General features: G+C 37.0%; 1 protein-coding gene across 2 annotated transcripts; it reads left to right on the plus strand.

Moving 5' to 3' along the window:
* Nucleotides 1-1,991: 1,991 nt before the first annotated feature.
* Nucleotides 1,992-20,484, plus strand: LOC121410828. Of its 2 annotated transcripts, none has more exons than XM_041603145.1 (4): nucleotides 1,992-2,170; nucleotides 14,141-14,356; nucleotides 15,023-15,184; nucleotides 17,843-20,484. In XM_041603145.1, exons 2-4 carry the CDS (start codon nucleotides 14,238-14,240, stop codon nucleotides 20,343-20,345), a joined length of 2,784 nt encoding a protein of 927 aa, XP_041459079.1. In that variant the 5' UTR covers nucleotides 1,992-2,170; nucleotides 14,141-14,237; the 3' UTR covers nucleotides 20,346-20,484. The 2 variants fall into 2 exon arrangements, with proteins under 2 accessions (XP_041459079.1, XP_041459087.1); XM_041603153.1 differs by lacking the exon at nucleotides 1,992-2,170 and adding an exon at nucleotides 4,952-5,097.
* Nucleotides 20,485-22,182: the final 1,698 nt, after the last annotated feature.

Consider the following 22,182-nt stretch of genomic DNA (forward strand, 5'->3'; position numbering starts at 1 on the left):
TATGGGATCGTACGCATCCCCGGTCTACTGATAGCTGTCTCTAGACTTTTGATGATTTGAATAAACAGAGAAAAACCAAACTAGCAAAACGATGAAAATTTCATCAAAATTAGACGTAAAATAATTTAGTTTTTATGCGCACATCTCAGTGATATACCAAAACTGTCAATGACGTCCATCACTCACTATTTCTTTTGTTTTCATTGTTTGAATAATACAAAATTTCATTTTTACAGATTTGACAACAGAGGCGTCGATCCTGGGGGGGGGGGCAGGGGGGCGATCGCCCCACCAATGAAAATATTGGGGGCAAATATATCATTTTGCCCCCCCCCCCCTTAATTCCGGATATGCATAAAAAAAAAACAAGAGTGTAATGTTCAGCAAGCGAGATTGAGATACACAACTCGTTCTTTATTTAAAATCGTGCTCAAAATGTCCGCTTTTCAGATTGGAATATAAAAATTTTAAGCTCGCGCTTCGCGCTCGCATCATTTCTGTTGCAAGAACCCATACTTTTCATGATTAAATAGGTGAATGTAAATGTCCCGTTTTCAGTTCTAAGCCTCAAAAGAACTCCTGCTTCGATTTGCTATCAGTGCGTCCCACAAAAAACAAAACCGAGATTTATCAGGCTTAATCACAAATACAATAGACAAATGACCTACCATTTTAAAGCTTAGAATCTCCTCTTTCACCTGTAATTACTAAGATTATTTCTCATTCACGCATGAGTGAGCAAAAACAATTTGAAAAGGATACCAAAAAGTCACTTGGCGGGCCGTATCTGATTTTAAAAAGAAAACCACACTTTCAGAAAGTTCAATATCTTGTCTTTTATTTGATACCCCAATTACAGAAAATGGTCAATAACAAAGTTCTGGTTATTTAAAATAAGGCTTGAATTTCAATACACCTATTCTGTTTAAGTCACAAAAAGTGCATAGAATTTCCAATCTTTAGGTAAAAGTGTAAAAATTTTCAACTCGCGCATGACGCTCGTATTATTTGATTGTTGAAATATGGAGTCTTCATGGATAGTTGCAAGCAGTATGTAGGCGTCCCTTTTCGATCAGTTCAAAACGTGTATCAAAAATTTCCGCTCGCGCTTGGCATTCATAGTATAGTTGCATAGACATCTTTTTCAGGATAACAAGCATTGCCTAGAATGTCCCAATTTTAGGGAAACTGTACATAACATTTCCAAAAAAAAAAGTTTGCTCGCGCTTCGCGCTCGCATTATATAAATTATGATATTATAGCTAGGTTTATGTTGATTTATAAGAGTAAAGCTAAGAAGTAATTATAAGAACTACCACTTCAAAGAAACAAAACAAAAATCATGTTCGAGCGGCCGATCGGGGAAAATATGACTGAAAAAAATTCCAACCCCCCCCCCCCCCCATTGGCGAAGGCTGGATCCACCCCTGTATAAAACATGTATTTTAGAACGATTTGGCTTTAATTTGGGGATGATGACCCTTTTTTTCTTTTGTTTGTCAAATTCATTTTCGTCGAAATTACGAAATTTAAATTTGGGGTGAAAACCTTGTACAAGTCAAATTTTCCAGCCCCATGTCCCCCCTACCTTTTATGAGAGATTTCCGCCCCTGCGTATCCCCATACTCCGGTACGGGCGTAGGATTGGAGCTGCATGTGGTTTTCCTCATTTCTTTCTCTGTCATCTCATCCTAGGTTTTACTTGCATACTTGTTGTAGGTCTTTATAGCATATTTTCAGTAAAAGTGTAAAACTGATCGAGAGACACACCTACTTGACTTTAAATCCTAGTACATGTAGATATATCCTATAAAAAGGACATAGAAAAGAAAAAAAAGAAGAAAAAGAAATATATTTTTGAAGTTTACTTTTTTCATTTATTTTTTAAAGAAAAAAAAGTTAAAAATTTAATATGATGGCGAAAATAGTCAAATTTGACTGGTTGCCAAATAAAAATAAGAACCCCCTGCTGTTACGCATTTGGCTTTTCATACATACAAGCGCAGCGTTTGATTTGAAAACAGTGCCGTACACGGTGTCGGTGACACCGGTCTGATCATCACAATATACAGCTACATGACGAAATTGCTGAATCTCATCTCAGAAAGGAGTTATCCAGACATCGCTTGATGCAATGTGCAATTTACTCAATACTCACACGTATTGCGAGGTTAGTGGTGATGTTGATAACTTAACAGTTGATTTAGGACATCATGATATTCAGACGTAGACTCAGTCTCAAAGTCAAATCTAACCCACTCATTCAATGAACAAGGTTATCATATATAACCTTGTTCTCAGTTATATCTCCATGTGTGACAAAATAAGGGTGGCAATGTTTGGCTTATTTTCTCTTTTTCTTTGGGGCAAATGCTTGATTTTTTACACTGAAAGTTTCCATTAGATCTGTTAATTCATACTGCTTGGCTCTTATTTAAATTTGATTCTTTATATCATTTTTTCTTAATTAAAAATAGAGATCAAAAAATGAAAATTTTCTTGCCATATTACTTTCCACCAATAGAGGGCGTACACAAAAATATGGCCAAAATTCAAGTTTTTTAGCGCTCTGGGGCCCGTTTCTCAACACCTGGACAAGTTAGTCATATCTTTATCCACAAACCACGGAGTTAGTTCTAATCTTACTAAACCTGTTTCACGAAAGGCTTCCTAACTAAAATACCTTGATATCGATACTATCGGTAAAAAGAGCAGACGAGACGTAGCCTTAGTCACATAATAGCATAATTTTCAAAAAGAAAGATTATGACGAAATTGCAAATATTGTGATGAATTGGGAATTACATCTTTTAAAAATAACAGCACAGGTAAATTATGCATCATACATACTTATACCATGAAGACTGGGGCATTCAATTGCTGAAAAATGGAATTATGAATAATTTATTTCATGACTAAAAAATCACATGTTTACGTTGAGATGGGTACCCCCGGGATATCCAAATTTGATAGTTTACGAAAGTAAACCAAAACGGTTTTATTCGTAAAATTATGATAATTATACAATGTTTTACGATTCCAAACATCATCGAAATATAGTTTAACATTTTTTTTTATAAATCCTTGATACCGATCTTACGATTTGACAAATTCTATGCATAAATTAGAGATTAGAATTTATCCAAATGTCAATGGGTCTGAAAACAACAAATACAAGTCCAGTTATGGATGGCCTGACGTGGTAGAATTTTTATCGATTATATTATTTTACTATTTCAAAATAAATGGTTTTGTGGCGTTTTACCAACAGTTTTCATAGTTACTTTGTATTACAATGATCATTGAATGCATATCCAACTTATTTTGGGATGTAATTTCAACCTCTATGATTGATTACGTAAGATTATAATTTTCAAATTTCTCGGCACTTTTGCATGTCATAGTCTACCCACGTGATGCCACTACGTCATTAAGAAAGAAGTTATGACAGGTTCGGAGGTGTCATAAATATTTAGTGAGGTTGTTGTACCCGATCTTGGTAAAGAGGGCTTCGTGAAACGGTTAGCGGACAAGTAGCTCACCATCTCCGATTTAGTCAAGAAGTTAGACTTATGACGGTGTTGAGAAACGGGCCCCTGGTGAATACAAAAATTATTCCCACGTTACTAATGAAAAATAAATAGCAACTGTATGGAAATTAGTAATTTGGGTCACAAAAGTGATATTTTAATGATTTTTTAAAGTGTGTGCTCTATACAGCATTGGCATACCATAGTCCTACGCTGTAGATTCTCCACAGGCCAGATGGTAGCAGTGAACAAGTGATCTAACCCAGCCCCAGGCCAGGCAGGGAGCTCGCGCTAAATTAAGCCAAGGGCTTACCGTGTAGCCTATTTGACCATACTCCTATGGATACCTATGGATGCTTCTGAACGCAGTCTAAGACTCTATATTCAGTTCCAAATTCTGTCTCCTTTTTAGGTTGGCCGGGTCATGTCCTGGTGGTGGGTCAGCATCAAACTTGAACTTCACAGGTTCACATCTCCAAGTCCAATACTTATCGGAGTTATCCAATCCATTCTCGAAGCTGTGGACACTGGGTGCATTCACTAATTCATTACTAAGGCTATTCCAAGGTTTCCTCATTGTGTAAAAGGAATTCTTACGTTTCTCAGTTACTGACCTCGGAATTTTTTATCATGACCCCTGGTAGGCCCCTGCACCTGTCCCAAATCTGGCACTACTTCCTGGTCATACCTGTGAAATAACTTGTATGTTTCGATCATGTCTCCTCGCGCACGGCGATAAGCTATAAATGTAGGAAGTTTTAGTTGAATCAATCTTTGTTCATATGGGAGGTTCTTAACCTCAGGCTCAGGTACCAACTTAGTGGCCCTTCTTTGTACATTTTCTATTGCTTGAATATGTTTTTTTAAGTATGGACTCCATACTGCATGAGCATACTCCAAATGAGGTCTAATCAATGCTTTGTATAGGAGCAAGAAGTTCTCCTTGTGAAGATAAACAAATGTTCTCCTAGACCTAATAAGATTCATTAGCCTATTGGCTTTATTTATCTTTGACTGAAAGTGCTGGTCAAAACTTACACCAAAAGCTTCAGTCTCTGTATTTTGGTTGTTCCGCTGAACTGCGTTGGCTCCACTCACCATACATAGACTGAAGTGGTTGGGGGTCCGTGGCTACAGACAACGTATAGTGAACTAGCGTTTTATAGATCGCGATCTAAAACTGTTTTTTGAGCGAAATTTAATTATGAAATTCAGGGAAATACAAATAATTTAAGTAATTGCATACCTTGGACCGGATTTATTGATAAAAAAAATCCACTGGATGATTGAGAAATCTGTCATCTAAGCCATTTTCTCCTGACCTGACGGTTTATCTTGCAAGTTGCCATCTTGAATGACGTCATTATCGTTAATGTCTCGATATATCGCGATTATAACTATTATCGTTTGTCTTCGTGAGTGTATCGTATTATTGCCTTGTAGGTGTGCTGGTAGAATGCAATATCGATATCACATTCGTACATTGTTGATGCCCTCTCCGCGTTCGTTTTCATAGTTTGGCTGCCATTTTGACCTGTTTTCCTGCATCGTACCCAACTAAACATCGGTAAAGTATAATTTTCATGCATTTTCATCTATATCGTTTAAATTTTTGTAAAATTGAATATTTAAATATTAAGAATGTTTAAATATCCTTAGATTGTAACCTCGATGTGTAAAAGAACCTCAAACTTTGGACTCTGGTCGGACAAAGGTGCTGGGGTTATAACAAATGGGAGCCCACACGGACACTTTACCGTCGGTGAATGGGGATTACAGTAAAATGTCAGAAATTGTTGAATAAATCCCCAGAAACGACGGTTATTCCTGTCTAGTCAAAACTAAGCTTTGTGTCAACAATCACTCCTAAATCTTTACTAGTTTCAACTTGTGATAGATTATGTGAGGCATTATCATGTGTCATTGTATAGTCATTGGAATCATTTCTTTTACCTATTGTAAGTACACAACATTTATCCGGATGGAACTTTAATAGCCACTTGTCTGACCATGAAACTAGATGATCTAAGTCCGCTTGTAATAACTCAGCATCTCTGTCATTTTTTACATGCTTGTATAACTTGGTGTCATCTGCGAATAAATGAACAGTACTTGACAATATCTGATCTGGTAGATCATTAAAGTACATTACAAACAGCAGGTTCCGAGGACACTCCCTTGCCCAGAGAACACACCATTCACACAAACACGGTGCTGTCGACCAACAAGAAATGACCTAGCCCACTCGCATATTAGCTTAGATATGCCAAATCCCTCAACTTTGGCTAAAAGTCTTTGGTGTGGGACTTTATCAAAGGCTTTCATGAAATCTAGGTAGATGACATCAACTGCACCACCAACCTCCAACATATTTGTCCAATCATCTAACACATTGAGTAATTGCAACATTGTTGATCGTCCTGATACAAATCCAAATTGTTTTGAACTGAGAAGATTGTTGCTCTTCACATGCTCATATATTTCATCCCTCAGGATAGACTCCATGATTTTACATACAATACATGTTAGACTTATTGGCCCGGGGGGGCCACTTACATTGACGAGTGGATACCATGCGCGACCAAAAAAACACGTAAAAAGGATGTCCTTTTCACGATAGGGCACGTTACGTACGTAACGTGATAAGGGTGTCAAAAACACAAAAATAATGAAAAAAGGGTATCTATTTCGCTAGGAAAATTACGTGTTTAGGGTCGAATATGCGGGGATGATAAAACAAAATTAAAATATTTTATAAAGGATGTCCTTTTGCCCCTATACTACGTGTTTAGAGTCCTATTTGCGCGAGGTGTAGAAGGTGAGGTCGTACTAAACCAAATAAGGTAAAGCCGACGACCGAAGGACCCGTAACAATAAAACATTCCTGTACTTGTTTAGGGGTTTATTTCAGGGAATATTTGCTAAGAGTATCGTTTTGTTTCCAATACTTGTTAAGGGTAGTGTTTCACACGCCAATACTTGTTAAGGGGTGCATTTTCAGAATATGGAAATTACGTATTTAGGGTGCTTTTCGAGACCCCATGGTCGCGCATGGTATCCACTCGTGAATGGAAGTGGCCCCCCCCCCCCGGGCTTATTGGTCTGTAGTTAGAAGGGAGTTTACGATCACCCTTTTTGAATACGACACTGACGTTGGCCTTTTTCCACACATTTGGTACTACGCCTGATGCAAGAGAGTTTGAGTAAATAATACTCAATGGTTTTGCAAGAACAGGTGCCAGTTCACGCAAGACACGGGGATGCAACCCATCTGGCCCTGGTGATTTGGATGTATTCAAACTCTCTAGTTTCTTAAATACACACTCTTCAGTAATTACAATTGTGTCTAGTATGTGAACGTCATGACGTTTAACAGATGGGAGTGGTCCATCAGGATCTTTAGTAAAGACACTAGAAAAATGTTTCAATAGTGCATTTGATTTCCCTACATCTGATTCTGTCAATGCTTTACTACTTCCAGTTCCATCCTGGTAGAGTGGTGGTATTCCACTCTTTACTTTTGTCTTGTATTTTGCATACTGCCAGAATTTCTTAGGATTAGATTTTACTTCCTTGGCAATGTTTGACTCATATCGTTTTTGACAATGTCTTGTTGCCGTCTTCACTTTATTTCTGATTGTGTTATCAGTTTTCTTCTTTTTTACAGTTTTGTCTCTAATATATCTTTCCCATGCTCTGTGCTTCTTCTTAATCAATTTCAGTGTGTCATAATCAACTGGGAAATCTTTTCCTTTGCCCCATGCATGTTTACCACATGTTACTACAGAAGGAATAAATTTGGGACTAGCGTGATTTATGGTCTAAATATTTCTCCAAATGAATTGTGAAAAGAGAAATTATGCACTTACCATGATTGTATGGATGAAGGTCTAACGAGTGGCAGTTTTCCTGACATCTGGGCACAGACTGGAACCTCAAAACACGAAAAGTTCTCTCCTTTTGTAACAAAATGGCCGATCGAAACGGGGGTAGCCTATACATGGTAGGAGACACTTGTTCACTGCTACCACCCTGCCTGTGGGGAATCTACAGGTAGGACTATGGTATGCCAATGTTGTACAGAGGACACACTTTAAAAAATCATTAAAATATCACTTTTGTGACCAAAATTACTAATTTCCATACAGTTGCAATTTATTTTTCATTAGTAACTTGGGAATAATTTTTGTATTCACCAGAACGCTCAAAAACTTGAATTTGGGGCATATTTTTGTGTACGCCCTCTATTGGTGGAAAGTAATATGGCAAGAAAATTTTCATTTTTTGATCTTTATTTTTCATTAAGAAAAAAATGATTTCAAGAATCAAATTTAAATAAGAGCCAAGATGTATGAATAATAGGTGTAATGAAAACTGTCAGTGTAAAAAAAATAAGCATTTGCCCCAAAGAAAAAGAGAAAATAAGCCAAACATTGCCACCCTTATTTTGCCACACATGGAGATATAACTGAGAACAAGGTTATAAATAATTATAACCTTGTTCATTGATTTTGCATTGTAACTCCCCTAATGGCGGCGGCACGCTAGCGAGCCGTCTGTGTATGAGGAGAATTAAACAAAAATTTAAATAACGTTAAAAAAACTCTAGACAAAAGACAAAAAAAGACAAAAAAGAAGGCTTCAAAATATAAAGTGTCCGGACACCCTACCCCCCATCCTACAAGCCATCCTGCCTGTCTGTGGGCAATCTGTGGGGAATAGGACAATGCTATGCCAATGGTAATGCTGTACACAGCACACACACAAAATCATTAAAATATCACTTTTGTGACCAAAAAAAACGAATTTCCATACAGTTGAAATTTATTTTTCATGGCATTATCGTGCTTTCTGAATACGGAGACAAAAAAAGATCTGGGGTGCAAAATTTCTTCCAATGCCTGTAGTCTCAACACTGGGTCTGAAGTTCCATCCGCGCTCGAGTTGGCTCATGATCAAAATCTTCTATTGCGTGCTCATGAGACTATACTTTCTTATCCCATCTCTCCCTCAAATCTCTCTCATTTTCTTTTACGCTTTTCGAGTGTTGGCTTGGACTAAAAGTAAAATAAAGAAAAACAATAGAAACTGGTTTGTTTGATTCCGCTCTTTTTTTATAGAACGTTGTTATAGAACGTTGTTATAGAACGTTGTTATCACTGACGGGATAACTAGCTAAAAAATAAAATTTGTGTATATGAGGAAAATGCCTCACACCTTGTCAAATCATTCTTGAACTCCAACATTCAACAAACTAAATGAATGTCAATAATGTAATCCCTACAGCTCGATGCACAGCTTTCACAAACTAATTATTTTCCCCAAAATGATATCTACATGATACTAGTATATTAGAAGTGTGCAGGAATGCCTAATTCAATAGACATGTAAAATTTCATGGCTCGTTATGTGCTCATGCCACATGCATGCTTGTTAAAGAGAAATTCCAGTAGTTGCAGTAAACACTGATTTCATAAGAAAGTCTGTAAAACAAGGCTTAATTGTCAGTATATCATCGAGGATCTAGATCTGGTACAGTTACATTAACTGAACTTTGTGAAATCTTGAAATCTACGCTGAAAAATGTTCACACCGAAGATCCCCAACATAGATAAGCGCACGTGGGACAATGTATAATTATTGTAGGGCGTCGGGCCCGACGCCCTACCCGATTCCTGTGCTTATTTGCTGATTTCTCAGCAATTACACAATTTCTTCCAGAATTCTTTGGCACATGCGTTTTATTTATACAAACAGACACTTTGGTGGTCATTTCATTGGATTCTGTACGAACTCATTTTGATATCGTTACCAAAACTAGCATTTACCTTTAATTTCTCATGCACACCTGTTGATTGACAAAGCAGAATTTACATCTGTCTTCTGAAAGTTGATAAAATAAAAATTGTCCTAAATTTATTTGTCAGTGGTCGACATCAGTTTAATGATCTTCAGAATTCAATGTTCTGTCTTATTTTGTCAGCCAAGTCAGGCCTCTCATGACTGACTGACTTAACTGACAAAATATGAATAAAATGATTGGCCTATTTATTTAGTCAGTGTCACAAATTTTTAACATCTTAAATGTTACAAAGGAAAAAATCTAATTATGAAGTAACCCTGTCATTTATCAATCTTACATTTTATTTAGTCAGCGATAAAACAAATCAATTCAAACTGTATATATCTTTATCCTCCTTTTTTACTCCACTTTTCCAACTAAATTACGCACGGTAAAACTAATTAACCTGTATATTCCATCAACCCGTCTTTTCCCTTTTCTTCAAAACCACTCTGGCACTTTAATCAATCAATTCACACTGTCTATATCTTTATCCTCCTTTTTTACTCCACGTTTCCAACTAAGTTACGCACGGTAATTACCCTGTATATTCCATCAACCCCTCTTTACCCTTCTCTTCAAAACCACTCTGCCACTTTTAGACAGTTAGCTATCTATCCTGTACAATTTCAACAAGCTTAATATTTATCTTTATGACTCCAGCGCGTGTTATCGCGTGGCCAAAACCCATATACGGACCCAAGAAGAAAGAAAAAGTTCTAGTTTTTATCCTCCTTTTTTGCTCCGTCAATTGGTTTTGACAACTGGATGCGCTGGAGTCAAAAAGGAAGATAAAGTAATAAAACATTGAAAATTAATGTGTGCGACTGCGTGTGCAGTGGCGGACCGTGATCCGGAGGAGACAAAGCATTGGGGGGGGCACAGCATTGTTCACAGACAATGCAGTGCCCCCCCCAATGCTTTGTCTCGTCCGGGTCACGGTCCGCTACTGTGCGTGTGATATGGTATCCTTTAGAATGATCCATTATGACTAGGGGAGTGTAATGATGCAAGAGTTAAGTTGCTGCGCAATGTCATGTCAACGCAAAAATTGTCCCAAGTGCGAGAGTCTTGTCCATTGAGAGCTAGCTGAATTTCTCGCATCATCCATTGAAAATCAACAAGGCATGGTAGTGCAGCTTAGCGAAATTCAGGTAATGTATACTTTATGACTCTTGAGTCAGCAATCCCGATTAGCCTTTTTCACGAGTAACTTGGGAGTAGTTTTTATATTCACCAGAACACTCGAAAACTTGAATTTTGGGCATATTTTTGTGTGCGCCCTCTATTGGTGGAAAGTAATGTGGCAAGACAATTGTCATTTTTCAATCTCTATTTTTAATTAAGAATAAATTTAAAGAATCAAATTGACTTAAAAAGCCAAATCATATGATGAGTAATCGAAACTAACAGTGACATAAAATCAAGCATTTGTCCCAAAGAAAAGAGAAAATAAGCCAAATATTGCCATATTTCACTACACAGGGAGTAGCAACAGAGAAAAAGGTTATATCCACTCAAGGCCAAGGGTCATTACATGCGGCGGCGCACAGAAAAATCAAGCCATAGAAGTCGTGTGTTGTGGAACCAGAAGTGGGATCGCAGCACGTTCGACCCACTAGTTAGAAATCAACTGCCAAATGCAGTCTATGGTGCGTGTAACCTCGCAATATGTGTGATTGGATTATATCTAAACCAGGCCAGGGAGCTCCGGCCCACAAAGCGGGTCAGAGTTCCTTGGGTTAGGTTATATCATAACCTTGTTCATAGAATGAGTATATTGATAGCTTTACGGTATGGTATTTGGTAAGCATTAATCGAGTCATCCCAATTGCAACTTTGAGCCCTGCTCATAGCTAGAAAGGCTACAGTGTACATGTAGGCCCTAAATAGAATTCACGAGGGGAGGCCGAGGGTAGCGGTGGTGAATTGGAGTGGAGCCTAGATCTATATGAACTCTCGCCTGAGGTAGCCAGCATGTTATGCTCTGTTAGGCTAACAATATTTCTGTGCGGCTGGCACAGATTGATGAGATAATAACATAGCACTGTAAAATCTGTGTGAATCATCAACTGCATACAGGTACTCCGGGTGGTCAGTGTCTTTGAGACACTCCTGGACTCTGTGTATGAACTCCTGGCAGAGATGACGTCTAAGCCAAGATCCAACAAAGACAGTAATCTTGACTGTCTCATCATTAGAGTCAAGTCATAGAGGGGTGGTATAGGTGGAAGACTTTCCCTGATGTGTAGAGACGACATCGAGTTATGATACGTGGATGAAAGTAATTGGGCTCTGGCAATATTCGAATGACAGGGTAGTGAGTGTTCTTTGGATAAAAGATGTCTTTTTCAAGATAGGGCACGTTACATAGATAACGTAATAAGGCATTAATGGTATCAAAACACTAAAATAATGAAAAAAGGGTATCTACATTATGTATTTCCAGGGAAAGCTACGTGTTTAAGGTCAAATTTGCGATGGTAAAAAGACTAATACGTTTTATAAAGGATGTACTTTTTTCCCCAACAGTCAAGACTTGTGTTAGAGTCCGATTTGCGTGAGGTGTGGGAGGTGGGGGCGTACTAAAACCAATGATGTAGGTAAAGGTTAAACCTACGTTCGTGACATATAATATATTGCTGTACATAGGGGTTCAATTCAGGGAATACTTGCCAAGGCAGGGTATCATTTTGTTTTCAATACAATTCACACACCAATATGGTTGGAACTTCATGTACCCCTTATCGACCACCTAATCTTCTAAGCATCATATCTGCGAAAATATTCATCAATTTTACCCAGTTTTAGTCTCATATGTGCAGAAAATTAAGCAGATCAGATTCCCATGTTTCGCACCGCGACTCCGATTCAATCCGCGTATATATCGACGAACAACGAATACAATGATTTTACATAAATTTGCACCTTTTATCTTTTGAAACCGACCACCCGCGATACACTAAGTTTACGGCCTATTCTTGTCGCAGTGGCGAAGTATTTTGACTCTTCCAAATCAATGCTAAATGATCATCTCACTACTTTGCGAGCTCCGGCACATTTGACGATTGACGACGGATATTTGTTCTAAAGCCGTTTCCTATCGGATTTCTTGGTTTTTCAGCGGGGTTTGGGTCTGGTCAATACAATTTTGATTAATTCTACTAAATTTTTACTTTTTGTTGCTTTTTTTTTCTTGTAAAATCAATTCTTACTGTTTCTATGGACACTGTGCCTACTCTCCCGCGCAGATTGGTGGAGGCTAGGATATGATATATCCAGAACTTGAGAGATGACATTGCACGGATGCCTTATGCGACAAGATGACTGACACAGCGAGGTAGATCTTGTTGTACTTGATCACTTTCCTAAAAGTGGAGTAAGGAAGTGGTTCCTAGATAATGCTGTGTAGACCGGGAAGGTCATATTTTCTCATCTTAGCGTATCCTGGATATTTTGGAAAGTAAGAGTCCATGCTCTGAGAGCTGCTACATGTAGGAATGCCCGATATTCAAAACGGTTGTGGTCTGGATTGGAAAGTTGACCGATAAGAAGCAATCTATCAAGATCTATCTGGATGGAAAGAGGCAAAATGTAGGTGAGAAGATACGTGATGTCTGACTGTTTCAACCTCAAAACATCTGTCAGAGGAACCTGCTTGATGAATCCCTAATCGTAATAGACCATAGGCCAAGGACCCTTATGCAGAACTATGGAGTGACTGTAGACTGTAGTTTCTTGTCCTTAGATTTTAAATAAACTTTTTGTGTAGAGGAGTCTGCTATTTCATTTCTTCTTGTTCCGCAATGTTCTAAGATCCACTCAAGATATGAAACTTGGAACTGCATCTAAGCCTTGTAGTAATAGTCAGAATTGCTGTGATAGAATAATAGGTTTGTCTTTCTGTTGCTGTGAGGGCAAAAGGGCAAAAATGCTATTTTTCCATTTGTCCCTCTTTGTCTAAATGTTTAGAAGCTTTATATATTATATAAATCTTCAATATTTTGGTGTCAAAAGAAAACATTTTGAGCCTACAATCCTATACAAAACTCTATATTTTTTGTTTTACTGCATTACATTTCGTAAACAAATATACACAATGAAAATAATAATGGTAAAAGTAATTAATCTCATCATTATTTGAAATTAAGTTCAATTCATTATGATGTCAGCAGCTCTGCGCTACAGGTTTTATCCCATGCATTAAAAGAGAAAAAAAAGGAATAAACATCGATGAGGAAGAGTCTAGTTTATTATCGAGACTAGCATGGTCGCCCACTTCTTTTCCATGCAAGAGGGCAGCTATATGTACACCATTTACATATATTGCATAAGATTTTACGTTGGGTATACTACATAGCTGACTTATGAGGTGTTTCAATCTCAACTTGCAACAATTGCAAGTCTATTTTTGGTCCCAGAATCAATCATAAGTTTTGAAATTAATTGTAAATTTGTGATTGATTGCTGATCTGATTTTTGAAACAAGCAGTGTAATTTGCTTTGCTGCAATCAAAATTAATCTGTCATTTGTAAACTTGCAACAGAATATGTACACTGGATTGCAAAATTCTCTTACAACACCCCCTTAGACATTCTGCAGCTCAGATGTTTTTGCCCAATTGGATAAAAAAAAATCATAATTTGATCAGGTTCAGGCAGACCAATGATGAGAGGAGTAAGGAGAAACGAATACTGCTTTACACTTTCCTTGGAAGTCTGGAACATTATTCCTTGATTCACTCCTGGTGTTTTCTATTACTTTCAGGCACAACATTTAGGACAGAAAGCCAGGATTCAGCCTTGCAATGAATCATCAGACTCAATTCAGCTGCATCAATTAATGGATCATAAGATATGATAACATGGCTGCTGGTAAACATCTTATCCTAGCCACTGTTATTGATGTTCTTCCTGGTCAGATGATATACCCAGCATGCGTTACCTGTTACACCAAACTTCACCTTCTTAGTGATTCAAATCAGTAAGTCTATCTCTCACTGTTGGATTCATTCAGTTATTTTCAGTTTCTATCTAGTCAGCCTTGAAATAAAAACTGATGTCCTTGATGGCACTGTAGTGAACTCCAGAATGTTTATTGTTTAAGTGATAACTTAATGTGTGTAATCATCATACAGCTTAAAGAGGAATGTTTCCAATCAAATGGATATGTATTTACATGACATATGGGATAGCCGCTCGAAAGTGATGTGATAAAACTTTCTTTGATGGATTTTTGTCAAACTTATCGGTAATGCTTTCTCATTTTTCTGCATTTTGATTTTTTTGTTGTAATCTATACCTCCATAGTGCACATCAAAGAAAGGATGCAGTATGTACAGGTCTTACTTTCTCAGTTGAAACTCTTTGAGGTTGGTCTATTCATTTCCCAACAAGCTTTTGATTCAATACAAATGAGTTGGCAGATGAAAAAAAGATTGTTTGGAAAAAAGATGAATTGGTAAAATACAGGTCCCAAATAGTCTAAACTTGCTTTACAACTAACCTGAAGCAATGGCAATACATTGAATACTCCCCGTCTGGTAAAGTCAGCTCTGTATTACAAAGATGCAGAATATTACTTAAAGTGACTATGTTGTTTTCTTGTAAATTGCATTCTAGCTGTCATATTGTTTATTCTGATCTATAGGTTGCAGTGTCAGAGGTGTGGAAAACTGTATGGGAGTGATCAGATTTACCAACGTTATCGTTTGACTTTAAGAGTAACCAGTCAGTCTGACTCTAGAGAGGTGACTGTGTTTGGATCATGCCTGGATCCTTTTATTGGGGTTAATGCTACAATATTAGCAAGGTAACAAAAATTTAAGTGTCTCAGTGCCATAGTACAACATATACATGTAGAACAAATAAGATTTGTGTAAGTGGAACTATTAAAGGTACATGTACCATATATTTTTTGTGTTGGCTTGATGTAGAGCAAGATGAGCCATTAGAGGAAATGAATGGGCGACTACCCCCCCCCCCCCCTCCATTATTTTTCAACTTGTGAAAAAGCGGAAAAAGAGGAGGGGTAAACTGAAGAAAGATAGAAAAGGGAGAACTCAGAAGAGTAAAAAAAAAAGGAGAGGTCTGGATTGTGTGGCTATACAGTGTGTATCCAAAAAAGTTTACACTCAAAATAATCCTGTAAAATTATCTATTTTTGATATCCTGAAGCATTTTCCACGTTAAAACATTGGTACAGATCTCTATAAGCAAATGATGATAGAACTATCGCGAAATCTTACCACTTGAATGAGCACTACTTTTGAAAAAGTTTTTGAAAAATGATTTGCACAGAACTCGGCAATACTATGTGAATAAATGTCAATGACAGTTATGAAGAACACATGGACTTTAGCTAGGGAGATTGATTTGAAGATATATTTTACCTTTTGAACTTATTTCCTTGCCCAAAACACTTCATAGAGCACCAATGCAACCCCCCCCCCCCCCCATAAACACACACCGAGGCAATCCTGAAAATATCTGCTTTACACAGAGTTGTGATTCTCCTGAAATGGCTTGGGCTTGATTTTCCTTCTGTTAATCATTGTCAAGCTTGGGAAAAGTGTGGAGATGGGCCTAGTGGAGATTCCCATTCCTGGTATCAAAGGTCAAGTCCAACCCAGAAAAATGTTGAATTGAATAAACAGAGAAAAACCAAACTAGCGTAACACTAAAAAAATTATCAAATCGGATGTAAAATAAGAAAGTTATGACATTTTAAAATTTCGCCTATTTTTCTTAAAACAGTGATATGCACAATCCAGTGACATGTAAATGAGACAGTCGATGATGTCCTTCGCTCACTATTTCTTTTGCTTTTTATTGTTTAAATTATACAATATTTCATTTTTTACAAATTTGACAATAAGGACCAACTTGACCGAACCATGTAGTATTAAACAATGCTAGTTCCACAATTTCATGGAGGAATTAATCATTGTTTCACTTGACAATGAGGGAAAAATTTGAATATTTCACATACTAAATTACAAAAAAAAACAGTGAGTGGATGACGTCATCAGTCTCCTCATTTACATACCAACTAGGATGTGCATATAACTGTTTTATGAAATTAAGCAAAAAATGTCATATCTTTCTTATTTTACATCTGATTTTGATGAACTTTCAGTATTATGCTTGTTGGATTTTTTTATTTTTATTCAAATCAACTTATGGTTGGGGTGGCCTTGTCTTTATACCTTCTTTCGAACAAATGCACACAGTACCCCGGGCATGGCCCGATAATGTTAAAGGGATTATTTCACCTTGTGAGCATTTTTTTTTGTGCCTTTTTTCCTTGACACAACATGAAAATGAGCATTTCTTCACACACTGATTTCTGTGAGCTTACCAAAAATAGACAATGTTCACTTAAATGTAACATTCTGTCAATTTTTTTTAATTTGATAGATGTGGCTTAAACCCAAGAATATATGTAAAAAAAAATATCACCATATTGTTTATTTTTTCAAGTCCCAGGACTGTTTCGAAGTATAAACTTTTTGTTGTTACACACTATATTCTCTAGATGTATATAACCCCTGCTATTTCAGATGAGAAAAAAATTATCTTTATGCCTTGCCACTATCTGGTGTAATGCCTGAAATGTGAAATATTATACAGTATGCAGGAGATGTAAAGATAAGGGATTATACCCTCTTTGAAGAAAATATTGCATCTATTTGATGGTCGAAATTGTAAGTATGATTAGGGGGTGTAAACTAAAAGTCTTGGTTAAGAACAAGCTGAGATAAAAGGGTAGATTTAAGTAAACCAGTCTGTTTTGCATTATTATTAAAATGTGTTTATCAGTGATTTAGTTATAATGGCTTGCCAAGAATCTAAAACCGCAGCATCTGCCATTCAATACAGACCACATGCTCACCCAATCTTCTATTTACACTGAGGTGGAAAAACAATTTTTTACTATTGCAAGTCATTACATGTTTGAAAAACAAATATGCTTTCTTTTTCAACTTTGATACTGAATACTGTACGCTTTTCAAATTTTCTGAAATTTCTCATGTATTCCTATCGTTGCTTCCAAAAAAGAATTTCCTTGTCACACAGAACTAGAAAATGAGAGGGAAAAGCATTTGACATTTTTGAAAATTCTGAATTGCTAACATTTTTCTTCCATGCAAGTTTGCCTGCTTTCAGCTCAAGATTTGTCTCTTTATATGGTTTATTTAGTCATGCAAGGTATTTACATAGTATTGTTTTAGACTGCTATTGTAATAAAAATCAAGCTATTGGATATTTGAATTGTGCACTGACTACTCCATGAATAGGTGTATAGGTGTGATTTATTACCAATTCATTAGTGACTCGTTATCGCTTGATGAGATTGATTCATCCAGGCAGTAGTACTTGATCTATAAATGTATGTATAGACCAATGGTCAAGCTGGTTTACAATTCTTTGCCAAGATTGTCATATAGTTTGTTTACATCTTTTGCAGCTACTTGGAGCATACGTTGCAAGTTCATGCAAGCTCCAATGATCTCCTCCATGATTCCATCATCAAAACACTCGTTGGGCATCCTTTCTACTTTGGTTTCAAGACATCCCCAGCTCAGAGGAATAATTTCACTGGTCCATCTCTAGCAGATATCATGGCAAGGGATCATGAAAGTTTGGTAGCAGTGCAGATGACCTCCCCTTTTCAACAGTGGAACTTTCCAACTGTTGTGCAGTATCTACAAAAGACTGTCGAGAGGTTAGGGCATGCTCCATGTGGAGAGTGTGGTATCTGTCGTGTAATACCAGTATCTCATCCTCGGCACCAACATGAAAGAGTGAAATATGATGATGCTGAAGATACCATTGAAAAGGGAGGGGTCAATGTAGAGGGTTTTGAAATAACCTGCTCACGATTAGATGCAACTTGTGATGAAACCACAAGTAGCAACACAACCTTACATTTAGGAGAAACAGTCTTTAGCTGTAGTATCCCGAGTTTTAGGCTAAGCTGTGATAAGAGCATGTCTACCACAGAGGAAAAAATTAGTAGTAGACTGTTAAATAGTTCTCATTATCAGAGAAACTTGTATCAGACCGATAGTAGTAGCACAAAATATCAAGAAGATTTCCCAAGGGAAATACACAAAGATGAATATACGCCGCCAATATACACTAGTGATGACATGGACCATCAAGAAATTAGTAAACATAACTTGCATAAGTTTAAGTCATTTAAAGAAGGTATTCCAGTTGTTGCAACTTCAAATCGGGCAGAGTGTGGCATGTGCATCAAAGGCAACCTTCTAGAAGAAGGTGGTAGAAATAAGGTCAATGGTTCGAATAGTTGTGCAGTCACTACAGATAATGGTGAGGATGAGTTTGTCACACACAATCTTGAAGAATGTCAGCAGGATGTCCTTGCAAATACCAATAAAGACAATGGTAGAAGCAAGGATACATTCCACCCAGTTGCTTCACGAGAAATTGGACTTGAGCTGGATGTTGTAGGAATCAACGATTCATCTATCATTCAAGAATGTGAAGAGTTCATGAACAAGTGGCTAGAGGAAAATAGTCTTGATAGATGGTCGTACAGGGAATCCATTGAGAATTCTAGTATAAATCTGAGAGGATCACCTAACTTGGACACCAATGCTCTCAAAGTAGAAGACTGTTGCAGGACAGAGGCCAGAGAGAATGATAAAGGCAGTAGCTTTCATGAGGTAGACCCTTCCAGGACGTGTATGAGCCAAGAATTTCTAGATGATCTGCCCTTCTCAGAAGCCCTGGATCAGTTCTTGTATGACATAGAGGACGAACAACCACAGTCAAGGGGAAGGGGATCCAGTAATAGCCAACACCTAGCTCACACAAAAGGCTTATTCAGTGGCACCATAAACAGTCATAAGGGGACTTCTTCAGCCTTAAAGAGTAAGAGGTCAAGTGAAGCAGGAAGAACAGAAGGAAGACCAAATGGGAGAACAGAAACAGGGGGAAATGCTACAGCCCAAACAAGTGGCTTGGTCAAATACCATACTGAAACTGATGTATGTTATGCAAAAGATTCTGAAATTATAGTAAATCCAGTGCATGATATCAAGTGCAATACAAATGAAGGAAATGAAAAGGAAGAGCAGAGAGAGTCACAGTCGATTAAAGAAGATAATGAAGATTTCAACAAAAGGAATAGGAATCATGGGACTGACTGTTATTGTGATGATGGCACTGTTCTTTCAGATTCTTCCAAGCAAAAGCAACAACCATCACCTCAGAAATCCAGAAGAAGGAAGCTTGATGAATGTATTTGTGAAAGTAGAGCACCTTCACATTCCTCCTTGCAAAGTGAACAATCATCTTGTGATTACAGCCAAAGTCCACTTCTCTTCTCCCAATCACAATCCCCCATCTTACTGCCAAAGCCATCAAAGTTCCTTCCATCACAGCAGCCTAGATCCCTAAATATTCATGGACTATGTGCTGATGATACTGAGAATATGGTGCCCATCCTCCACAGCACTACACCTCACTTAAGAAACAGATTTCATCATAGCAGAAAGAAACTGAACAAACCGAGTGATGGAAACCAACAGGGAACAGCTACAGATGACTCCTCTAACGATCAGCAAATACCAGATCAAGGCACTCCATGTCTTTTCTTCCAGATCACGGACGATCCGATTATTTCTTCTCGGCCCTCTCCGATCCCAACCACTGGAAACTTTCCGAAAGTGTTCCACAGCAGACAAAAAGCCACACCTCTTCGACAACTCTTCCTGCAGAGAGCACGCTCCTGGAAAATGTCCAGCACACCCATGACAAGTAAGAAGACCACCGCCAGAGAGAGTTCTTTTGAAAGCCCTTTGTCATCTGGTACCCCAAACCTCTTCTCACCCGAAACAAGTCTTGAAAACACATCATCTAATCTTGGTCAATTGAATCATTCAAAAGAGAGGGAAGAATCTATTCCCAATAGTTTTGAGTACACACCTGATCTTTTTTAGAAGCTAATTATGTGAATTTTGATGGTTGCAAATAAAGTGCATTTTCATGTCAAAGGACATTAAAGGAATGGTCCCGGCTGAAAGTATTTATCGCTAAATAAATAGAATAGAATTCACTGAGCAAAATGCCGAAAAATTTCATCAAATTCGATAGCAAATAACAAAGTTATTGAATTTTAAAGTTTAGCAATATTTTGTGAACACAGTAGTCATGAATATTCATTAGGTGGGCTGATGTCACATCTCCACTTGTTCTTTTGTATTTTATTATATGAAATTAGGTTCATTCAATTTTTTTCCTTCAAAAACTAGAAAAATTGGATTGACAACTGATTTAGTGCATTAGATATTTATTGCTGCAACTTATTTCATTATATGGGAGACATATTATTCACACAAGTATGAAATAATGAAAAATTATGATTTTATGTAATAACATACGAAAACGGAAAGTGGGGTTGTGACATCATCAGCCCACCTAATGAATATTCATGATGACTGTTTTCACAAAATATTGCTAAACTTTAAACTTCAATAACTTCATTATTTGTTTTCTGATTTTGATGAAATTTTCAGCATTTTGCTCAGTGAATTCGTCTCTATGTAGATATAAATATTTTCAACCCAGACCTACCCTTTGACTGTGAGCTAATACCATTTGCCAAATAAGAAAGCTAGACTTCGTTAAAAGAACTGTTGTAACTGAAGAAAGAAATTGATATGATATTTATCTTTGTTTACAAGTTAATAATATGTATCACAAAGTACTGTGATATGTATCACAGTATCACAAAGTACTAAATAATACATATTTAAGAAGGGATAAACCATACTTGCAGTTTGTGATTTTTGGGGGCTTGAGCCTTGTGTTGTCTTTCAAAATTAATATTTTGCTTATCAATACTGTTAATTTTCAGATCATTGTAATATAAGGCTCTCCAATCTGATAATATGGTGATTGATATTCATGTTAAAACAACCATTTATATGCATACAAAATTATTTTGTAAATAAATTTTTAATTTTGTGTTCTTTTTTTTTGTTTTATGAAACAATGAGATAATACCTATTGTGTAGGCTTATGAATATAATACTCAATACATTCTGATAATGTGAGAAAAGCAGTGGCACATATATCGGCCCTGCAAACTACACAAAGGAGTAACTCTTTTTTTTTTTAATAATACATTATATCATATAGGGAAATAAAACTCCTCTTTTTTCCAGATACTATGCACAGTCATCTATGGGAAATGTGCCGTGACTCCTATTTTTCAAATGAATCACTCACATTTTGTATGTTTACAGGTTAGAGGGCCCAACACATGCCAATCAAGGTTAGAGAAATACTAGCTGCCTGTATTGAACTTAGGGTGTGTAAATGCTTCCATCGCGAGGACAGAATCAGCGATTTGAAACGTTGATTCAAAATGCCGATCGTAAACGTGGTTCTGGGAGTGCTGTTTATGCTTAAAGGGGAATCCAACCCAAATAAAAACTTGTTTTTATAAGGAAAAGAAAAATCAGACAAGTTGATAGGTGAAAATTTGAACAATATTGGACAAACAAAAAGAAAGTTATGAATTTTTAAAAGTTGTAAATATTGGTAATCACTATACCCATGGAGACTTCAAATTGGCCGCATATGGGATGTCATAGTGATGTAAGGCAAGGACTACTCTTCCATGTGCTCCAATACATATTATGGCTAAAATGTCATTTTTCCCAAAAGTTTTATTTCAAATTATATTTTTCTTTCATGAGGACATACTACAATATACTACCTGGGTTATATTTAGATTACTGCCCCAGGGGAATGTGTACTTAGGAGAAAACC

This window comes from Lytechinus variegatus, chromosome 1 (assembly GCF_018143015.1).
Source record: "Lytechinus variegatus isolate NC3 chromosome 1, Lvar_3.0, whole genome shotgun sequence".
Lineage (NCBI taxonomy): Eukaryota > Metazoa > Echinodermata > Echinoidea > Temnopleuroida > Toxopneustidae > Lytechinus > Lytechinus variegatus.